The sequence below is a fragment of the Rana temporaria genome, chromosome 1 (assembly GCF_905171775.1).
Source record: "Rana temporaria chromosome 1, aRanTem1.1, whole genome shotgun sequence".
Classification (NCBI taxonomy): Eukaryota; Metazoa; Chordata; class Amphibia; order Anura; family Ranidae; genus Rana; species Rana temporaria.
Genome location: NC_053489.1, coordinates 256,795,806 through 256,818,846, shown reverse-complemented (window position 1 = coordinate 256,818,846; position 23,041 = coordinate 256,795,806). Strand labels below are relative to the sequence as shown.

Sequence of the window (23,041 nt, the reverse complement as noted above, 5' to 3'; positions counted from 1 at the left end):
GTTTACACCATGTAAAAGCAGACCCTTCTGTCCAGCGCCGCAATTTTTTTTTTGTTTTGAATTTTTTTTTTAACGCCGTATCTTTTTTTTTTTTCCGACGCAACTTTATTGACCCGTCGCAATCCACAAAGCTTGGCGTAACGTAATTAAACGCTATGCACGTCGGGAAAATGACATCACGAGCATGCGCAGTACGGCCGGCGCGGGAGCGCGCCTAATTTAAATGGGAATCGCCCCAATGAAAAGAGGAACGCCTTGCGCCGGCGGAATTTAAGTTACACAGCCAAAAATTTCTAGGTAAGTGCTTTGTGGATCGGGCACTTAGGTAGAAATTTTAAGGCAGTGTAACTTAAATGGGAAAAATTAAGTTATGCCGGATCTTTGTGGATTACCCCCATAGCGTCTACAAAATAGGGGATAGATTTATGGCATGTTTATTAATATTTTTTACTAGTAATGGCGGCGATCTGCGATTTTTATCGGTACTGCGACCTTATGGCGGACACATCGGACACTTTTAAAAAACATTTTTGGGATCATTGGCATTTTTATAGCGATCAGTGCTATAAAAATGCATTGATTACTGTAAAAATGCCACTGGCAGGGAAGGGGTTAACACTAGGGGGCGAGGAAGGGTTAATTATGTTCCCTCATTGTGTTCTAACTGAAGGGGGGGGGACTGACTAGGGGAAATGACAGATCGCTGTACATACATTGTATGAACATGTGATCAGTCATTTCTCCCCCTGAAAGGACCAGGAGCTGTGTGTTTACACACACAGCTCTCGGTTCTCGCTCTGTAACGAGCGATCACGGGTGCCCGGCGGTGATCGCGCCCGCCGGGCACTCGCATTGGCACCAGGGGCGAGCCCCTACTAGTGGCTGCAATGCAAAATCATGTTATATTACATGATTTTGCGCAGCCGAGCCGACCTGCCGCCATAAAACTACGGTGGGCGGTCGGCAAGAGGTTAAGCTACATAGAAATTCTCTGACATTGCTCACTGGGTCCTCTAAGCCTGATGACCAGTACATAAACTGTGTACATTGGGATTATGTGATACTACCAAACACAAGCACAAGGTTGCCAGCTTGCTATTACCTTCTTGTCTTTGTTGGGAGATTTCCTCAAACATCCTAATCCATTGAAAAATGCAACCTATGAAATATCTTTAACACAGAAAAATGGGAAAATATAAAACCTCTATCATGTTTTATTATTGTCTTTGTTCTCGTAAGAGTGCATTCCCCTCACTTTCTATCCCACTGTAAACTTTGTAACAGTAACAAAAGTGATGGGAACCAAATCTGGTAGAGGTTCTAGTCTTCTCTACTGTGTTTAAAATAAAATAAAAGTTATAGCTACAGGCAGATCTCTCATTTAACAAAGATCTTGCATGAAGATGTAAGATCTGCCTATTTGTTAGCCCTGTCACTTCTGAATAGAAATTGCATTTTGAAGTCTAATTTTTTTTTTAAATAAAATGTGCTGGTAATTGGGATCTATAGCTTTCCTAGGATCTCATGAGAATGCTGAGTGTTTTAACATTGCTTAGGCAAATGTTTTAGAAGCTAAGGTGCAAAATAAATATCCAGGGATGTGCCCAAGAGCAGAGACTTTCTCCGCTCTCTCCCTCCTCACAGAACAGATTAAGAGCAGCAGGAGCCTTTGCCTGTGGACACAGGCAGTGCAGCTTGGGATTGAGTCCGCAGGTGTGCCACGATAGGAAGCAGCTTCCTATCGTGGCACACCAAGAAGAGGAAAAGCCAGGACCACCGGCGGGGGACCAAAGAAGAATACGTTTGGGGCCGTTCAGGTGAGTATAACATGCTTATTATTAAAAAAAATTAAAAATAAATAAGGTTTAGAATCACTTGGATTATATATAAAAGAGGTGGTAGAAGAGGAAGAAGGAATGATGCTTAGAGAGTGACAGACATTTCTCACCTTCAGTACACGGAGTGTTGGGTGTACCCTCTCCATTGGTGGGGGTAGATGCATTGAAGTCTGTGCACACTGTGCAGCCTGGTACTGTAGAGTGTTACACACAGCTCTGTGTGACCCACGGGTCTCCTCCTTCACAATCACTCCTCCCGATTCATATCCTCCCATTCTGCGATCTGGGACCATGCTGTGTGGGTATCCATACAGGGCACTAGCGGGAAAGCCCTCTGAGGGCAGGTATTGATATGTGTTTTTCACACGTTCCTGCGTAAGAGGAAATACATCAGACAAAAGTTCTTCTCCTGCTTCAATATACGTGGACAAATCCACGGAGGTCTCAGGATCACAGAGATTATTCCCTACAATCTCTCCATGGGATGGTCCAAGACGAGTAGGGTAACTTGAGCTTGGGCCTCGTTTCTCACACTCATAATAACTGTTCTGAGACATTGTCTGGGCTATGGCTTTCTTCTTCCAGGTGATTATGTTTCTGTCCAGCACTCGTCACCACGTAAAGGCCTTCTGTTGACAAAGTTCTCCTTAGCCTGTTGGCTAATCACTCTCTTCTTTATTTTATCAGCATAAGACAGCTGGAAAGACAGAATTTGGTTACAGAATTTCCTCTAACACATATTTATTATTGTGTCATCTTTTGTGTTACTGGTCAAATCCAGAAAACATGGAGTAAGGGGAAGGAAAGGTGACACAACAGCAACTATACAGTTTACAGATAAGATCTTTTTTTTTTGTGTGATTATAAAGCACATACCTGATTGCAAGCTACGTGTCCACCTTTCAGGGTGCCATTGTTATGCAGGAGAACTCCTGATTTTAAATTCATGATTCAAGGGGCACATTGCCTTTATGTAGTATTAAAAACATAACCAATGGTTCTTGTCACATATAGCTGAGAGACATAAAGTATACAATTTTGACATCAGGGGTTTCCCATCATCTTTGGCACAGCAGTGACATGAGATATTTAGACTGTTAGCCATATTTCTCATTTCAGTGGCTGAGGCAGATCTAGAAAAATATACATATATGGACAACTAGATTTGGCTATTGACACTTCCCATACTTATGGGCTATACAGCCATAACTTGAAATCCAGTTTTGTAATTTGTGCTGCTTTCAAGCCAATGTTTCTTGTATATTTATCTATACCCCAGTTCAAGATTCTTTAAATCCCCAATTAAATATGGAGGATGCAACATGAAATCTGAAGCTCGCTATTCACAGCTTGAATTTCAGCTAATACCTACTGAATCAGATGAAGTTCGGGCTGTGGGTGGACCTGTTGGCACCGCCCAGCTTGACAAAACTCAACTGAAAAATTAAAGAGTAGAACATTTTAAACCAAACGGTGACTGCATCCAATCAGATGCTGTCACTGTTCAGGTACTTAACCAGCTATGGATGTATCGTCTGCTAGAATACAATATCCTGCAGTGCAAATTCCTCTATTCTTGCTGTGTGTGTAGGAAGGTATAGGCAGGTGCAGTCTATTTTCTCCACTGCAGGTGACAATCAATGCAGATGGGGGAGGAAGTCAAGATGAACTTAGTTCCACTATGGTTTTATTGGTCACAGGGAGGCAGCTATCCGATTGGATGCTGGAACCCCATGTGACTTTGGTGGCCATCTTGAGACAGTAAGAGTCTATTTTAGACCCTGGCTCCCAGGTTTGGTGTGCATTTTACAAGTGGCTAGTATAGGGAAAGGTCACCGATCTGACAAAGACAGTACTTAGAGCCAGGGAAAGGTACCTGAGGAGTAGGGAAAATGAAAACTTCCCCTTTGGGTATGGATTGGCAAGGCTGTATTCTGCTCCTCGTGGCAGATGATGTCGGCATCAGTGGATCTCCAGGCTACTGTCCCATCACTGTTGCACCTTGTAAGTGTTTTTGGCCAAGCTGCTTCCCCCCGCCGGGCCTGTTGTGTACTTCTAGAATTTTGTTACAATATATTCCTGTTACTACACTTGGAATCAGTGGCCTTGATTTATTAAAGGCAAATAAACTGTACACTTTGCAGTTGCACTCTGCAAGAGCAGTTGCTTCAAAACTTAGTAAATGAGCAGAGGCTCTGCAATCAAAAATTCAGTTTTTTTAAATCTCCCTTACATATGTTTGGGTATTCTTTGCAAAGTGAAGCTTTACCTAATTTTGTAAACTCTAGAGTAAATACACTTGCAGAGTGCAACTGCACTTTGGAAAGTGCACAGTGTATTTAACTTTAGTAAATCAACCCCTGTGAGCTTTCTGCCTGCCACATCACGCTCCACCTACCCACATGTGGATAGAAGAATCTATTGAATTTCTATCGTTCAGCTAATGTATGGCTAGTTTGAGATCCTCATTTTCCAGTTTAACAATTATTACACTAGGTGTCAACTCTGCTTCCTGACATATGTCTATACTGTACTGGACATTTGAGTGATCTATACATATCCGCCACAACTTGACCCCAGTGCTTGTAATTTATTACCAAAACTGCAGACACTTTAAATGTCATGTTGTGTCACCTACTGGTGCCCCAAACCCTTATTTTCTATTCCGCAACCAATATATGCAGTCCTTATTAGCCTGATTTGAAATGGAATTGGTGTACATGAAAGTATGTGAATTTAACCACTTCTCTACTTTTTCAGATTTGGTGTTTACAAGACTAAAACATTGTTTTTTGCTAGAAAATTACTTAAAACCCACAAACATTATATATTTATTTTTTTCTAACACCCTAGAGAATAAAATGGCGATCATTGCAATACTTTTTGTCACACCATATTTGCGAAGCGGTCCTACAAGCGCACTTTTTTTGGAAAAAAAATCACTTTTTTTAATTAAAAAATAAGACAGCAATAAATTTGGCCCAATTTGTTTATATATTGTGAAAGATAATGTTACACCGAGTAAAATGGTACCCAACATGTCACGCTTACAAATTGCGCCTGCTCGTGGCATGGCGTCAAACTTTTACCCTTAAAAATCTTGATAGGCGACGTTTAAAAAATTCTATAGGTTGCATTTTTTGAGATACAGAGTAGGTCTAGGGCTATAATTATTGCTCTCGCTCTAACGATCGCGGCGATACCTCACTTGTGTCGTTTGAACACCGTTTTCATATACGGGCGCTACTCGCGTATGCGTTTGCTTCTGCGCACGAGCTCGTCGGGACGGGGCGCTTTAAAAAAAAAAAAAAAAAATTTCTTATTTATTTTTATTTATTTTATTATTTTTTACACTGGAAAAAAAAAATGATCACTTTTATTCCTATTACAAGGAATGTAAACATCCCTTGTAATAGAAAAAAGCATGACAGGTCCTCTTAAATATGAGATCTGGGGTCAAAAAGACCTCAGATCTCATATTTAGACTAAAATGCAAAAAAAAAAATAAAAAAATTTGAAACTGTAATTTTTTCAAATGACAAAAAAAAAAAAATGTTTCTTTAAGAGGCTGGGCGGGACTGACGTTTTGACGTCACTTCCGCCCAGCAGAGCTACGGGGACGGGCGAAGGAGATTTTTCCTTCAGTCTCGTCCCCAGTCAGCAGCCGAACGCACCCGATCTCCTCCGCCGCTACCGACGGCTCCGGTAAGTGGCGGAGGGCGCGGGAGAGCGGCGGGAGGCCCTCTCCCGCCGCCGATAACGGCGATCTCGCGGCGAATCCGCCGCGGAGACCGCTGTTATCGTTAACAGAACCGCTGACACTAAATATAGATACCTCGGTAGCTGCTGCCGTTACCGAGATATACATCTTTAAAGTTAGGCCGTATAAAGACGTACGGCGGTTTGGAAGTGGTTAAGACAAGTATTATGGGAAAGTACACATAGCCAAGTAAAAAATAAAAATAAAATAAACTTTACCAACTGGTCGGGGAAATATTCATGTAAAAATTGAAGAAAAAAAAAAAGAAAATATTTAAGAAATTCTTTCAAAAAGAGTTCAGCCACTTAACATCTTCATTGAATTGTTGTTATGCAAAATAATGTTCTGACATGATCAAAAACACTATATTTCATAACTTATAAGAAGATAGATTTTAATTTATTTTTTATTTTTAGGGTTACAAATAGTTAAATTGAAAGGTGTATGCCACCTCCTGGATTGCTGCCTATTTTTTACAATTTCATTGAAGCCAGGAGGTATAGCTTTTGCCAGTAGCGGAACTACCAGGGTCGCAACAGTCGCACATGCGACTGGGCCCTGGAGTTCCGTCGTTGTGGGGGGGCCCGCTGGCCAGCCCGCCCATTCTCCGCTGTCAGGGGGCCCGCCCGCATGTTCTCCACTGTCCGGTGCCATCCCTTCCTTCCGCGCACGGGCCCCAACCTCTGCCTCTTACTGACCCCCCCCACCACCACAGATCTTATCCCTATTCCCCCATGGGATGGGGGTGCGATCAGTGGCAAGGGTGGTGCCATCCTCCCCCACCACTACCTCTGCCTCTTACTGCCAACATCACCACCACCGATCCCACCACCGACCCCACCCACCACCACCAATGTCACCACCCCCACCACTGATGCCACCCACCACCACCGATCCCACCACCCCTGCCACTGATCCCACCCACCACCACCACCATTGATGTCACCACCCTTGTCACTGATCCCACCACTACCACCGACTCCACCACCCCTGCCACTGATCCCACCCACCACCACTGATCTCACCCACCACCACCGACCCCACCACCCCTGCCACTGATCCCACCACTACCACCAATGTCACCACCCCTACCACTGTAGCCACTCACCACCACCGATCCCACTACCCCTGCCACTGATCCCACCACCAATGTCACCACCCCCACCACTGATGCCACTCCCCACCACCGATCCAACCACCCCTTCCACTGATCCCACCACCAATGTAACCACCAACCCACCACTGATGCCACTCACCACCACCGATCCTACCACCCCTGCCACTGATCCCACCCACCACCACCGATGTCACCACCCCTGCCACCGATGCCACCCACCACCACTGATCCCACCACCCCTCACCTTCACCACTGTCAGTGATCTTTCCCCCCTCACAGCCACCACTGATCCTATCCCCCCACCACGATCCCATCCCCCCACCACCACCACGATCCCACCACCCTCGTCACTGATCCCACCACCATGATCCCACCACCACCACCACCACTGATCCCACCACCGCCACTGATCCCTCCACCCCTCACCATCACCACTGCCAGTGATCTAACCCCCCTCACAGCCACCACTGATCCCTTCCCCCCCACCACTGCTGCCACTCATACAACCCACCACCACTGCCACCACTGATCCCATCCTATTCCCCCCAATCACTGCCACCACCGCTCACTGTCACTCATCCCAGCCCCATGCTTCAGGGGGGCCATGCCTCATCCCTGTACACCTGAATAGGAGGGGCAGCGGGTGGCATATAGAGTTACCAATACCTTTAATTTTCCTCCTGCAGTCACGGCTGCAGGTAGAAAATGGAGGGGATCGGTTCCTCTATATACAGCCCCCCGCCGCTCTTCCTATCCATGTGTACACGGGTGACACATGGGCCAACTAAAGCATGGGGCTGGGTCACCCCGGGGGTCAGGAGGAGCCTTCATGATTTCTTGCACCGGGGGCCCTGTAGGTTCTAGTTACGCCTCTGGCTTTTGCTATATGTCCGGTGCTCCAACAGGGGACTTACAGATGTCCTTTAAACAAGCCATCCTTTCTGGCCCTCCTCTCACTTGTCTATTCAAAGAATACAAATTGTTCTGGACAAGAGGAGAGGAGGGGTGGACTAATGACTCTGCGGCTTGTGTGTAGGAGAGCTGCAAGTTTCCTGTCAAAGTAATAGAAGTATAGCAAAAGCATATACTTCCTGGCTTCTATAAAAAAAAATATTTGTCAATTGTAAAGAACAGGCAGTGATCCAGGAGGTGGCAGACACCTCATGAGATTTAGCTATTTGTAACACAAGATGTTTTTTTTAAAATAACATTTTCTGGCATTTGCCAATTCATCTCTGCTGGCGCATGTCCAGGAGGTCAGTCTCCCCAGCGGTCTCTCGGATCATGCTCTGTTAGAGATCACACAAAATGCGTCTCTGTGATGCCTAGGTACCCAGTGGCTTTCTCATCCAGATAGTTTGCTAAGGTCATATTTGTACCTATTTCTTTAAAGTTTTGAAAGGTTCACTCAAAATGTATATTGTAGAATTTGATTTAAAAAACAAAAAAAAATCTGCTTATGTTTTATCTTCTTGTTGGCATACTTTTCATATGTGAACCCCTATCAGTTTTTTTTTGTGACCTTAAAGTACATCTGTCATAAGAAAGACATGGGGGCTATCATTGCTCACCTCCCCTGAAAATGCTAGCTCTTTGACTGCCATGATGACTCCCTTACTTCAATAATTCGAGTCATTGACCATGAATAGTTAAGGACTGCTCATTTTCTTAAAGACCAACTCCAGGATTATGAAAAAATCCACCCTTGCAGTAGTTACCCTTCCGGACACATTGCAAAGATTAAAGCTTATTATGTGTAGACAGTACTGTACAGGTTGTGGTTACATACCCTATACCCTGCTCCAGCCAGCTCTGGCACCCTACTTTTCCCACAGCTCTGTGGGCACAGCCTTGGTGGCTATAAATACATCACAGTTTACAAAGGTGGCTGTGGGAGACCGGTGCTAGCACTGGTGGGACACCTTATTGCCGCACTCCTAGATATAATAAGCATTTTTCATCTTTCTGGAGTTGGGCTTTAAACTTGCCAGGTGTGTATGCTTGTTCTTGGTCTCAGAAAGTATTGAAGCCAATGGGCCAGCATAAAAGTCATGTAACTTGAAGTTTCATAAACTTTTTAGAAATAGTATCCCCCAATGCCTTACTTTAGGTCATACAGAATTATTTAGTAAAATCTAAACTGCAGTCAAGTTTGGTGGCATGCTGGACAAAGCAACAGGTTAACTTTAATGGCCCCTTCCCCATTAGCACATTCTTATCTTTATTAAACAACCTGTAGTTTTGGTCAGCTGCCAAGAGCAAAGAACTTACCAGGTATTCATGGGTAGGGAGGAACATGTGACACCTTATTCCTCCATGTGAATGTGATGGTGCTTGGTGTCTGGTAAAAGTCCATAACCCTGTGTAAGCTACAATTTCAATGACTTGTAGCTTGCACAGTGTAACTTCTGCTGCTCCTGTCAGCTAAATAGAGTGGCAGGGGAGTAAAGTAATTGTGAGTATTTACTGCTGGGGAGTAGGTAAAATAAAGTAAACTTTTTATCCCACATGATCAGAGTGCAGGTTCAATTTAATCCTTGTATTACATAAAATATGTAAAAAAAAAGTGTCAGATTCTTTTTTTTATTATTATTTAATTAAGAAGCCATTCCAAATATTGTCCTTCTAAGCTTATTGATTTCTTTCTATTTTACACTAGTTAGTTCTGTCTTCTATATATTCCTATGTTAAACACCCACATATGAGCTGACTCTTTTAGGAGAATGTGGTAAGTGGCATTAGCAAGTACAAGCCTGATATGAGCACTGTATCCAAACTTCCTCTTGTGGTTAAAGAAAAACTCATCATCTCACCACAAATATTTTCTTCTGAAGTTTTGTAAAAAAAAAATAAAAAAAAAAATATTTAATAATTGTTTATTTATTTATTATAAATTATTATAATAATGAGTTTACAAATAAATTTCTGTTGAATTCACTCTGCTCATTCCTGCTTATGTAGACATACCCTGGGGCGGTCATCAAATGTATGGCCAATCTTTTCTTTTTGTTCCCCTATGAATGAAACTAAATGGAAGGTACCTGGGGGGATTTACTAAAACTGGAGCACTCAGAATCTGGTGCAGCTGTGCAGCCAATCAGCTTCTAACTTCAGCTAAAGCGTAACTCCACTTTTATTGAGAAAACATTCCCCTCTGGATGATATATGTACTTTGCAAGGATTATAACAAACTTTGCTGCAGATTCCTACCTTTTGTTATTCAGAAGGAATCACTGTTTGTTCCTCTGTGCATCTGTGATCAGTGGGTCTAATAGGAGTGGTTTCAGAATTATCAACCAGCTGTGACACATGGAGAGCAATAATGAGGAAATCTGCTGGACCTGCAAAATTGCATTTTTATTGCAGGGGGTGCCTGAAATCTGAGGCCTCGTACTCACTACCGAGGAACTCAACGGGCGAAACACATCGTTTTGCTCGTCGAGTTCCTTGTGAGGCTGTCAAGGAACTCGGCGAGCCAATTTTCTCCATTCCCGTCGAGGAAAAAGAGAACATGCTCTCTTTTTGGCTCGACGAGTTCCTCGACAGTTTCCTTGTCGAAAAATGTACACACGACCGGTTTCCTCTGCAAAAAAAAAAAAAAACAGCAAGTTTCTTGCTGGTTTTTGCCGAGAAACTCGGTCATGTGTACGAGGCCAGACTTGTATCTTAGGCAGACTTCTGGGAAAATTGGTGAGCCATCACACAAACAGGAAATTATGTTTCTGGGGGTGGTTAGTACACATTCTGTGTACAGAACAACTCCAGGTTGCCATATTGCACTTCATTTTCAGAAAATTACAGTGGCTGCAGTTTCAAAAGGAAAGGAAAATTAATAACATTCAATTACAATATGATTTGTGTCGCAATTGTATACGCTATATTATTTTTTCTTTATTTGCTATTTTTTTACCCCACGAAAGTGGACATACCCTTTAAGCTTTGACAATAAAATCTGGAAGCTGATTTGTTTATGTGCACAGCTGCATCAGATTTTGCACACTACAGTTTAAGTAAAGCCACCCCCTCCGTGGGACTAAGTACATTTTTACATGTGTATGTATGTGAATGAACTGGAGCTAAAGAAGCACTAGCATGTTTTTTTTTAGGAGGCTTATTCTGCCAGCTACAAGTCAGTTATAAACATGGCTTGAAATATCTTCTGACTGTAACATTACCTGAACGGGGTGCAAATTTGAACTTTCTAGTGTTGCTGTTACTTCTTTTGTACTACGGAAAGTTGCCCATTGAAATTATAGGCAATTTAATTTTTTTCAATTATGTCAGTAGATTAAATTTGTTGTCAAATGTAATACTTGTATTATACTAATATAACAAATGTCAGAATCAGCAAAAAAAAATGGGGACACAAAGAGGTGAGCTTTGGGAGGGTACCTTGCAGGGGGGGGGGGCTTTGCCCCCCTCCCCCTTGCAGGGTACCTTGTCACCATGTTGAGAGTACAAGGGCTTCATCCATACATCCTGTCTCCAAAAGGTGATGTAGGGGTCAGCAGAGGGGACTTAGCAGAATGTGAAAGCTCCCTTTAGAACAAGAGGGCCTTGTCTATATTAATGGTTTTGGGGCCCTTTTTTACTCACAGGGTTACAGTGTAAATCAAAAGTCAATCATGTTGTCCAGCAAAGTTCATCCTCATCAATAACAGTTGAGCACTGCCACAAAGTTTTGCCAACCAATGACGCTACTGCGCCACCAGGGGCGTCCCTAGGGGGGGGCCAGAGGGGGCCCTGACCCCCCCAACATCATGCTGTGCCCCACCATGTGCCCCCCCCCAAAATTTTTGTATTTTGCTCCCCGAGAGGGAGAGCGTCCCCAGTCAGCTCTGCGGGGGATTCCTCCCCCTCCCTCTGCTCGCCATCACTGCATAATGCGAGCGCTCACACAACCAGATATTCTAGCCTGGACCGTGTTTAAGTGTGTGCACTGCAGACTGCAGTACACTGTAATCACTGAACTACATTATCTCCATCCCTTCTCTCTCCCCCCCCCATCTGTCTCCCTCCCCCTCTCCTGTTCTTTCAAAACATTCACAATTTACTTTCACTTTCAGTTAGGCAGATAATATACGGTGCAAATTTCTTTCCTGCATCCACAGATTGCAGGAAAGAAACTTGCATGATTCCCCCATCAACAGACAGTGGTGACAGGGGAATATCCCTCCTGCCCAGCAATTATATTCTCCCGACAAACAGTGATTATCACCAGTGGCTATACAGCAACCACTAGTGATAATTATAAGAGAATCTGCTCATTAATGGTTCAAATCTCAGCCAGTTTCTGCTGAACCAGCTGAGATTTAAACTGTCTATGGCTGGTCTTAGCTCTTAGGCAGCCCATACATGGATTAGCACTGTGGAGTGTCGGCTTCGTGGCGTGATCGGGCATGTGGGATTTCAAACACATCTCTATTGGTTGTAGACAGTTGAGCTCCCTGCAGGTTGCTTAGCAGCAGTGGACCCTTCTCTGATATGCTGATCGGGATGCAATCCAGGTGATGCTCTTAGTCAAATCCTAGTCATAAATATCAGTGATTTTATTGATCAAAGCCCACACTTTACAGGCATAGAGCCCACATGGCTGCTGATCATACGGTTGATTATATATATGTGGTTGTACTCTTGATGCTAATAATTACTGTGTTTATTAGATCTGACTGGGAGCATCACCTGGATCACATGCCGATCAGCATGTCAACAGAGAAGGTTATACAGCATTACTGCTGCTAGGTGACCAGCTGGGGGCTCAGCTCTCTATAACCAATAGTGCCAGCCTTCCCCTGCATGCACCCATAATGTCACCAGCACTAGGTCCTAATAGACTGCCGCCGCTGCCAAGGAGACAGATGCCAGACCAGCACTGTAAATAGCAGGGCCAGGACAGCTGGGGATCTTCACTGTGGCAGAACACCAGGGCCAGGTGGCAAGACAACCTTTGCAACAATGATAGTTCTCCCACTGCTTTGGACCCTTATATTTTCTTGGTGTGCTGGTGACATATATCTCTTGTTTTCTGCCACCCTGGGGGGCCCCAGTATAGTAGGAAGGGAGCTCACTGCAGAACATATGAAAGGGCCCATAGTGGGATCGTAGTAAAGGGCCCCAGGATATATATATATAATTGCATTTTATAGTTGGCCCCCCTACTTTTGTCCCTGTCCCCCCATGTGCCCCCCCTAAATATGAAAGCTGGAGACGCCACTGTGCGCCACTACTAGCATCGCAAATGACAGATCCCTCTGGACTTCTGTATATAAACAAGTCATCAGGGATCCTTAGTGATAACAATGACCAAATACAACTGCCTCTAAATGACAGATTCCCACTGGTTTCTATTTGTGAGCAAGCCTGCTGGAAACTGTCATTCAGCTGTGGTACTTCTACTGCGGCTAAATGGCAGGCCCTCGGCCACTGTTTATAAAGTGCATCATATTGCAATAGTAACTTTACATGCAAGTTACATGAATCTCCACTGAACAGTATTTTCTTATTTTATGTTTTTTTGCATTGGTACTTGTCTCCAAAGACAATTCCCAGCTACTTATGCCTTTTATTTTTAAATAAAATCTTGCATAATTAGCCTTAAGAAAAGGCCAGAAGAAAATAACATGATTTGGCTCCTAAAGATTTAAATGGGTTTGGCCAGCAGTCCACACTCACCAAAAGGGCACAGTGAGACTTACCTACAAAAGGAGCCCTCCAGCTCTTGGCTGTTATGGCTCCCCTGATACCCGGCGGCTTCCATGTTATTCCAGTTTCCAAATCTTCAGCCTCCTTATTGGCCAGGACCAGAAGCCGGAAACTGGAAGTGACACAATAGCAAATACTGATTCCCTAAAAAACAAGCCAATTAGAGCCTCAGGCTCTAATCACAAGCTCTTCGGCTAAGCCAGATCCTATTTTTTTGCATATTTTGAATACTTTAACAAATTGATCTGGCTGTTATAACCCCCAACTGTGTTCCTGTCCACCTGAGAGTTTTCAGTGTTTCACCTGCCCTTTTTTATAGTTCCTCTTGTTGAACTCTCAAAAAAAAAAAAAAAAAGGGGGGAAAAATTTAGCATTCGATTCTCTTAAAAAAGCCACTGCTAGTATGCAACTTCTTGTATATTTTGGATACTCTAGCACAGGGGTTGTTAGCATGGAATGCACCCCTGGTGGTCCATGAATGGGTTTCAAGGGGTCCGTGAGAGTAAGATAAAAAAATAACATTTACATTCACTATACAGCACCCCATGCCTCATCATTCTCTTCCCAACTGCTATATTGTGCCTTTCAATAATAGCAAGAGATTATTCTAATTAATTTGCACAAGATCATTGTATTTCATTTTTGCAAGTGCCTATTATTTTTTGCATGAAATGGAGTGAGTTTTTTGTTTACTTTATTCAAACTTTATGTATGTCATATATGTATGAGGCAATCAAATGTCAATAAAATAAAGTGTATGTATTCACTGCATGCAAAGCTGTGTTCATGTGAAGATTTCTGGTGAGGTATTTTTGTCCATAGCTTTCATCAGATTCTTAAAGGGGTCTGTGATTCAAAAAAGAACAACTGATCTAACAGATGTATCTGGCTGCTATCATTTCTGACTTTGTTCCTGTCCACCTTTTTTTTTATAATAAACATTGCTAGGGGGTCTAGTTTCATCAGTATGTACCAAGAACTAAAGTGTCAATTTTGGTTGGACTTACTTGTTAAGAACCATCATATTCTTGAAGAATACTAACAATTTTTGTATTGGACAATTTTTATGTAACTTTTCTTAAATGTTTTTCATATTTATCTTATCACTTTTCTTTTCCAATATTTTTATTCAGATAATTTTAACAAGTACAAGATCAGCATTTGCCATTGTGAGCGGAAGCAATTATACACTAACAAATCGTTGAAGATTTGGTTGCATTACTGATAAGCCAATATATACGTGGGACTTAATATAGCATCATCCACCTATTAGATTTATATGAAAACGTCAAACCTAAACCGCAAATAAATAAAAGGAGGAACCGTAAATATACACCGTAGAACTTATGAGAAGTAGGAGCAACCACGAGTGGCTAGGTTTAAAAAAAATGGCCTGTGTCTTCCCCACTTATCTCATTGGAGGTGTACAGCGCTTTGAGGGGGGAAACGCATATATAATGCAGTTATTTTTTTGGAGCCCCTCCTAATGCTTCAGGTAGTACAGATATACCCCAATGTGTAGCATAGGGGTCCGTGGGGAGCAGATCCCCACCCCCCTCTGCTACCACTATTCGAAGCGACCCATTAGTTTAACTTCCACGTGGTCTCAGGGACCATAATTGGTCCAATGGCCCATTGAAAGGCATTCAGATTGAGATAGGAGAGAAGGAGAAAAAGAGATATCAGAGAGAAGAATAGAGCGTAGTGAAGGGGGGTGCACTCTGGCCCTGGAGGAAGATACTCCCGAGCCAATCCCATCTCATTATGTAGCTGTAAGATAGTTGATCCAGGGGTCTTATATTTTGTCGAACAATGCAACTTTATCATTTAGAATTTCTCGAGAGGCGTTCATTCACCATTATCCATGATAGTTTTGATTTCAGCAGGTGGAAATGGATCGTAGGGGACCTCCAGGACAAAGTAATGTAAATCTTTATATGTGGCCAGTGAGTTTGTTAAAAGAATTTTCCATTTAGGTGGATGTGGTTAGTTCTGTGGTGCTATTTAGTATCGTCAAGAAATGTGCTATCTAAGGGTAGCTGTATATTTCTGAATTTGGGAGAATGGTACTTTTCCTGAAGGGCCTGTTTCGACAAAACACCTCTGTGGTCACAGAGATCCGCTATTCGTAGCAAACCTTTATTAGTCCACCATGTAAAATCATGAGGGTGAAGACCCAGGGGGGAATGAAGGATTGTTAAACAATGGAGCTAATGGGGTATGTCGGGATTTAAATCTATAAGTGGCTAGCAGCCGGTCCCATAAATTTAAAGAAAAGGATAAAGTTGGGCATTCTATTGTCGGTATATCTTTCCCTTTCATCCACATTAAGTGACTAATCTCCTTATTTGGGTATAGGGCGGACTCCAACGACATCCAGAGTGGTCTGGGCTGTCGTGTGCGGAATCGAGTCAGTTGGGACAGTTGTGCTGCATGGTAGTACTTAATCAGAGCATTACTAGGCCACCCATCGGTTTTGGTGTGTATAATGTTCGTCTATTCACCCTGGGTCTTTTATTTCCATTATTTGCCTGAGATTTATTCAGATCAGAGCCTATTATTGCTATCGGGAGGGTCCTAAAAAGTAGGGATGAGCTTTAGGTTCGAGTCGAACAGCGAACATTTTGGGGTGTTCGCAACAAATTCGAAAAGCCGAGGAACACCGTTAAAAGTGTTAATTTTATAGGTTAAGTTATTGTCATAAAAAGTGTTTGGGGACCTGGGTCCTGTCCCAGGGGACATGTATCAATGCAAAAATAAGTTTTAAAAACTGATGTTTTTCGGGAGCAGTGATTTTAATAATGCTTAAAAGTGAAACAATAAAAGTGAAATATTCCTTTAAATTTCGTACCTGGGGGTGTGTATAGTATGCCTGTAAAGTAGCGCATGTTTTCCGTGTTTAGAACTGTCCCTGCACAAAATGTAATTTCTAGAGGTAAAATAGTCATTTAAAACTACTCGTGGCTATTCATGAATTGTCGGGTCCCGGCAATACAGACCAAAGTCATTGAGAAAAACGGCAGGAACAACAAAAAAAAAGCGTGGGGTCCCCCCCAATTTCATATCAGGTCCTTCAGGTCTTGTATGGAACCCCACGCCATTTAAAAAAAAATATGGCGTGGGGTTCCCCCAAAAATTGAACCCTTCAGGTCTGGTATGGATTTTATGGAGAACCCGCACCAAAATTAAAAAAAAAATGTTGTGGAGTTCCCCCAAAAATCCCTACCAGACCCTTATCCGAGCGCCCCCCTCCTGAACCGTATAAGTCCACATGCATTTAATAATGCTTAAAGTGAAACAATAAAAGTATATGAAATATTCCTTTAAATTTTGTACCTGGGGGGTGTGTATAGTATGCCTGTGAAGTTGCGCATGTTTCCCGTGTTTAGAACTGTCCCTGCACGAAATGTAATAGTAATTTAAAACTGCTTTATTCTTATCAATAGTTTTAATCCAGGACATATAATGCAAAGTCTTTTTAATATGCATCGTTCTGTTGTCTTTCAGTACATAGTTATATAATACTCAAGTAGGATAATTTGCCAAAGCAGTTATTACAATACAGCTAGACTATTCAACATTTACAGTCAAATATTATGTTATTGAAAAATATGTAGACTTTGTGTAACACAGGAGAGTACAGTGGAACCTTGGATTGCGAGTAATGTGGTTAACGAGCGTTTCGCAATACGAGCACTGTATTTTTAAAAATCTTAACTCGGTTTGCGAGTGTTGTCTCGCAAAACGAGTAGGATTCAGACAGTTGTGCAGTACCGCGTTTGGACTGAGGTGGGGGGCGCCGGAGCCGGGAGAAGACGAACGGCGCCGATCTCAGCCGATCGGCGCCGTTCGGAAATGCTTGGAAAGACACGGAAATACTCCGTACCGAGCCTTTCCAAGGTTTGCCAAGGTCAGCCGATCTGTCCTCAGTCCCTGTTTCCGAGGCTCTCCTACACCCCCACCTCTGGCCGCATGCGGTATTGCATGCCATTGTAGTCAATGCGGAACAAATTATTTTCGTTTCTATTGACTTCAATGGGGAAACTCGCTTTGATATGCGAGTACTTTGGATTACGAGCATTCTCCTGGAACGGATTATACTCGTAATCTGTGGTTCTATGTGGTATATGTAATTATTCAGAGATGAGACTTACTAAATAATACCGAAGGAAGCATATCTATTAATACTTTCGTTTTTGCACAGATTATATGACTTTAAAACATTGAAACCTAATCCTGTCCTAGAATATAGAATATTTTTGTTTTTCTGCTTTCTGTAAGTAAATTATTTACCTACAAAAATTCCTTAATAATTTTTTAGTGCTTTGTGTGTGATCTCTACATAGCTTGTACAAATAATCTGAATACCAGAATCTGCCATGACACTAAACAAGTGATATTCGTAGTGTACATGTAGATCCTTTCCTCTGCCCCAGAGCAGTGTCAAGATTGTTATTACACTGTCAGGCCTCGTACACACAACCGTTTTCCTCGACAACATCCATCAAGAAACTTGGTGGCAGAGCTTTTTTGCCAAGGAAAACGGTCGTGTGTATCTTTTTCATCGAGAAAACTGTTGTGGTTCTCAATGAGAAAAAAAGAGAACAAGTTCTCTTTTTTCTCGTCGGGAGTTTCTTAATTTCCTCGTCGTGTTTCTTGTCGGGCTGGCTTTTCAACAAGAAACACGTTCGTGTGTATGCTTAGAAACCTGCGCATGCTCAGAATAAAGTATGAGACGGGAGTGCACCTTCAGTAAAAGTAGCGTTCGTAAATGGAAATAGCATATTCGTCACGCTGTAACAGACTGAAAAGCACGAATCGTCTCTCACCAAACTTTTACTTAACATGCAGTAACATGAGATTAGTAAAAGCAGCCCCAAGGGTGGCGCCAGTGGAATCAAACTTCCCCTTTATAGTGCCGTTGTACGTGTTGTACGTCACCGCGTTTGAGAACGACGAGATTTTGTCTTGACAGGGTGTACGCAAAGAAAGCTTGACAAGATTCTCGACAAGCCTGACAAGGAACTCGTCGAGGAAAATGATGTTTCTTTTATGACGAGTTTCTCGGTCATGTGTACGAGGCCTAATAGTCTTTTGGGTGTAGCTATACTAAATAATTACACAACATGGCTGAAAGCTTCCGACTCCTTGAGATATACTGCTGTTTTTGTTGATTTATGTTAAAATCCAATTTCCGCTGCTAATTACTCAGCAATTGCAGCATGGATTTATAAAACATATTGGTTACTTCTGTACTGTTACTATCTAAAGCACTATGCTATGCACTTTTTTATGTATATCAGGTAATATTGCTCCCATCAGTGTAAATAATACAAGGGAAGAATTTAATTTGTACCATATTTTTATATAATTTATTTATTTATATATATTACATTATACCTGCCATTGCAGCATAAGTGTATAAGATGCAACACCTAATTGTAAAATGTATTTTTGGAACCATTCTGAGATTACCAGAGACCTCATTTAATAGCCTTACTTTATTGGATGCTGTTGCTTTTATTTGACCTAAATTGTGTTAAGCCTCGTACACACGATCAGTCCATCCTATTAGAACGGTCATCGGTTAACCGATGAAGCTGACTGATGGTCCGTCGCACCTACACACCATCAGATAACAAACCGATCGTGTCAGAACGCGGTGACAAAAAACACAACAAAGTGCTGAAAAAAACGAAGTTCAATGCTTCCAAGCATGCGTCGACTTGATTCTGAGCATGCGCGGGTTTTTAACCGATGCTTTTGCATACTAACGATCTTTTGACCTATCGGTTAGGCGTCCATCGGTTAAATTTTAAAGCAAGTTCTAATTTTTTGGACCGAAGGTTAAATAACCTATGGGGCCTACACACGACCGGTTTGGACTGATGAAAACAGTCCTTCAGACCGTTGCCCTCTGGCTATCCTATCGTGTGTACGAGGCTTAAATGTAGTGATGCCATGATTCTACTGTCTTGGGGGACCTTTTTACACCTGTGACAAAATGAGAAAAGATTGCTTCTCTTTACATAAGGTTGACTATTAGTGTTTTTAATTTTAAATGACAGTTACCAAGAGCAGTATGTTGTTAACTGAATACCAAAGAATGGTTTGTACTTTTAAGTCACTGGCTTATTGTAGATTGATTGAATTTAGAAATAAATGAGGAGGCTGGGGTGTTCCGGAGACCCTATCCCTCGATCACTTTTTTTTGAAAAAAAAGTTTTTATTGAACAATTTACATTTGAAACATAGTTCTGCAAGTTACAAGGCAATACTGGAGAAATGCATAAAACAAAGAAATATGGCTTATACACATATAAGCACAGTAGATCAAAAAACGTATTCAGATTGAACAATGGACTCAGTAACTATAAATGAGTGGAAAACCTTGTGTCTACGCTATTCATGAGATTGTACGCTAGAAGAATATATAGGTTTACGGACCCTTAGTGCATGTGTCTGTGGACTCAAGCCATCTATCCCAGATTTTGTTATACTTATCTGGACAACCTCTGTTAATGTATATGAACTTTTTGTAGGGAAGTGTGTTATTTATGTCTAGTTTCCAGTCGTTGAAGCTGGGGGGAGTGGGTCCTCGATCACTTTTAAGTGTTGCCTTACTGTATTTATAATTGGACCGTGAAAGGTTATTCAGGATTAGTAGGACAGTTCCTAATGTTTTCTTCCTGTGTTCTTTGTAAAATAAATAACGAACAAAACTTTGGGTGAGATTTACTAAAACTGGAGCGCTCATAATTCAGTGCAGCCGTGCATGGTAGCCAATCAGCTTCAAACTTCAGCTTGTTCAGTTAAGCTTTGACAATAAAACCTTGAAGTTGATTGGTTTCTATGCAGAGCTACGCCAGATTTTGCACGCTCTACTTTTGGTAAATTTGCCCCAATGTCATTTTTCTACATAAACAATATAAATTACTACGTTTTTAGCCCGTGCCAAATTTATTAACATCCCTAATCAATGTAAATAAAGCTGCTGTTCAAGTTTTGAAGGATCTAATTTAAAAATAATTATCTGGCACCTGGAGGACAATCTCTTCCCTACAAATTAGTTGTAAGGTCGCCATATTTATTTAGGGTGGTAACCTGATTTTTTTATCTTTGTTTTAAAAGCAGAGATGAACAGAACACGAGACAAAACTTTGTATCCCTCTACATTCTTGCCATCACCAGTTATGGATGATACGATCTTTCTAACTTCATACAAAGACACAGTTGTGCCAAAACATTTGTATCAAGTGTCAACAATGGCCTACATGGCCGATAATATTGTACTAGTTTGACTTTCCATCTTCATTCACACTAAAACTTGTAAATGAATGTAGTGTTCCTTACTCATTAATACCTAGTTTTAAATAAGGAATGAATGGAGATACAGCCACCTAAAATAGATAATAGTAGTACCCTCGAATTTTAATACAAATAATTCTACACTTTCTCCGAATATGTGGAATATCTGCCTTCTCACCTGCACATTGTACTAGTTTTTCTTGTATCATAGTCATCTTCAGTTTTACTTATAACAAATATCAGAGAATTCGATATTCTGTTACAGTATTATGTGCTATGTTATTGATTTCATGAGAAAATAATAAAAATAACAATATACTGTACTATATGTAATGTACTTTTCTTTTTCTTTCTTTTCTTTTTTATCTAATTTACATGTCGGCTTAACAATACACACATAAATAATTATCCTATCTATCTATCTATCTATCTATCTATCTATCTATCTATCTATCTATCTATCTATCTATTGATCTTTATCTTTCTATCTACTTCTATCTATCTACCCGTATGTCAGTCTTATAGCTTATACTACATATAAAACAGATGAGTGATCTTAGAAATAATTGTTAATTGTGTCATTGTTCTTTTTTTTTTTGTACTCTTATATTTTCTTTTGTACAATATATTGTACTATATGTAATGCACTTTTCTTTTTTTATCTAATGTACATGTCTGCTTAACAATACACACACATATATAATTATCAATTATTTTTAAGTATAGATGCGTATTAGGAACTGTTATTTTAAAAAATAAATCTAATTGAATCTATCTATCTATCTATCTATCTATCTATCTATCTATCTATCTATCTTTCCTTCTCTTCCTTTCTATATGTAATGCACTTTTCTTTTTTATCTACTTTACATGTCTGCTTAACAATACACAAATATATAATTATCTATCTACAATATCTATCTATCTATCTATCTATCTATCTATCTATCTATCTATCTATCTATCTATCTATCTATCTATCTATCTATCTATCTTTCTTTCTTTCTCTTTCTTTATATTTCTATCTATCTACCCGTATGTCAGTCTTATAGCTTAAATTACATATAAAACAGATGAGTGTGGTCTTAGCAATAATTGTTACCTGTGTCAATGTTTTTTTCTTTCGTACCATTATATTTTCTTTTGTACAATATACTGTACTATATGTAATGCACATTTCTTTTTTATCCAATGTACACGTCTGCTTAACAATACACACACATAATTATCTATGTATCTATCTATCTATCTATCTATCTATCTATCTATCTATCTATCTATCTATCTATCTATCCTTTTCACTTTCTTTCTTTCTTTCTTTCTTTCTTTCTTTCTTTCTTTCTTTCTTTCTTTCTTTCTTTCTTTCTTTCTTTCTTTCTTTCTTTCTTTCTTTCTCTTTCTTTCTATCTACCTATCTACCCGTATGTCAGTCTTATAGCTTAGATGTGTATTAGGATCTGGTATTTAAAAAAAAATCTATATCTATCTATCTATCTATCTATCTATCTATCTATCTATCTATCTATCTATCTATCTATCTATCTATCCTTCAATCTATCTATTCCTATCTACCTATCTTCCCGTATGTCAGTCTCATAGCTTATACTACATATACAAGAGATAAGTGATCTTAGCAATCATTTTTACCTGTCTCAATGTTCTTTTCTTTTGTGCACTCGTCTGTCACTTGTGGGATATATGAAGCCTTGATATCTTGCACCCCAGAGTAGTTTTCTTAGGGGTCCCTTAATGACACCTTAAGTTAAAAGCAGGTCTGAAGTGAACAAGTTTGGGGAGGGGGGGTCATCTTCTGCATCATTATATGTACCCTCCCTTTTTCTGACAGATTCCACCCCCCCATGATATGCTAATCAGGAAGACAACTGATTTCCTAATGGGGCTGGTGCAATCCAGACACTGCTCTGAGTTTATCAGCTCTCACCACATTGCCCCCACAGAACCCAGTAACGGCTACCTCACAGCGGGCCTAGGACTGGTTATTAACCTCTTATCTTCTAACTTGCAGATGCAAGGTATAATGAACGCATTGCAGAAATTAAGGAACAATTATAAAATCATTGGTTTTGTCTGGAACAATAAATCAGCAGGACGTGTGTGTTTGTCTAGGCTTAGTTTTCTTAGTCTATGTGCACTTGCTTTAAATAGTTGGAATAAACTGACATTTTCAAAAGTGATCACATGAAGGACTGTGAAGACGTGTGCATATGGTTATTAGCCTAGAAGAAAGAGTACTAGTGGTGGGTATGTTATTCCTTCTCTAATATCTGTAAACATGGGATCACTTTTCATGTCAAG

At 41.0% G+C, this 23,041-nt stretch overlaps 1 protein-coding gene across 1 annotated transcript in view; it reads right to left on the bottom strand.

The window, feature by feature from the left end:
- CEBPE (CCAAT enhancer binding protein epsilon) overlaps positions 1-22,533 on the bottom strand; it is a 32,586-nt gene extending 10,053 nt beyond the window's left edge. Inside the window, exons 1-2 of the mRNA XM_040354555.1 lie at positions 22,373-22,533; positions 1,949-2,535 (exon numbers count right to left, since the gene is read on the bottom strand). Of these exons, the coding sequence (XP_040210489.1) occupies positions 1,949-2,395 (447 nt within the window). The 5' untranslated portion in view covers positions 2,396-2,535; positions 22,373-22,533. The remainder of the gene's footprint in view (positions 1-1,948; positions 2,536-22,372) is intronic.
- Between the last annotated feature and the right edge of the window lie 508 nt (positions 22,534-23,041).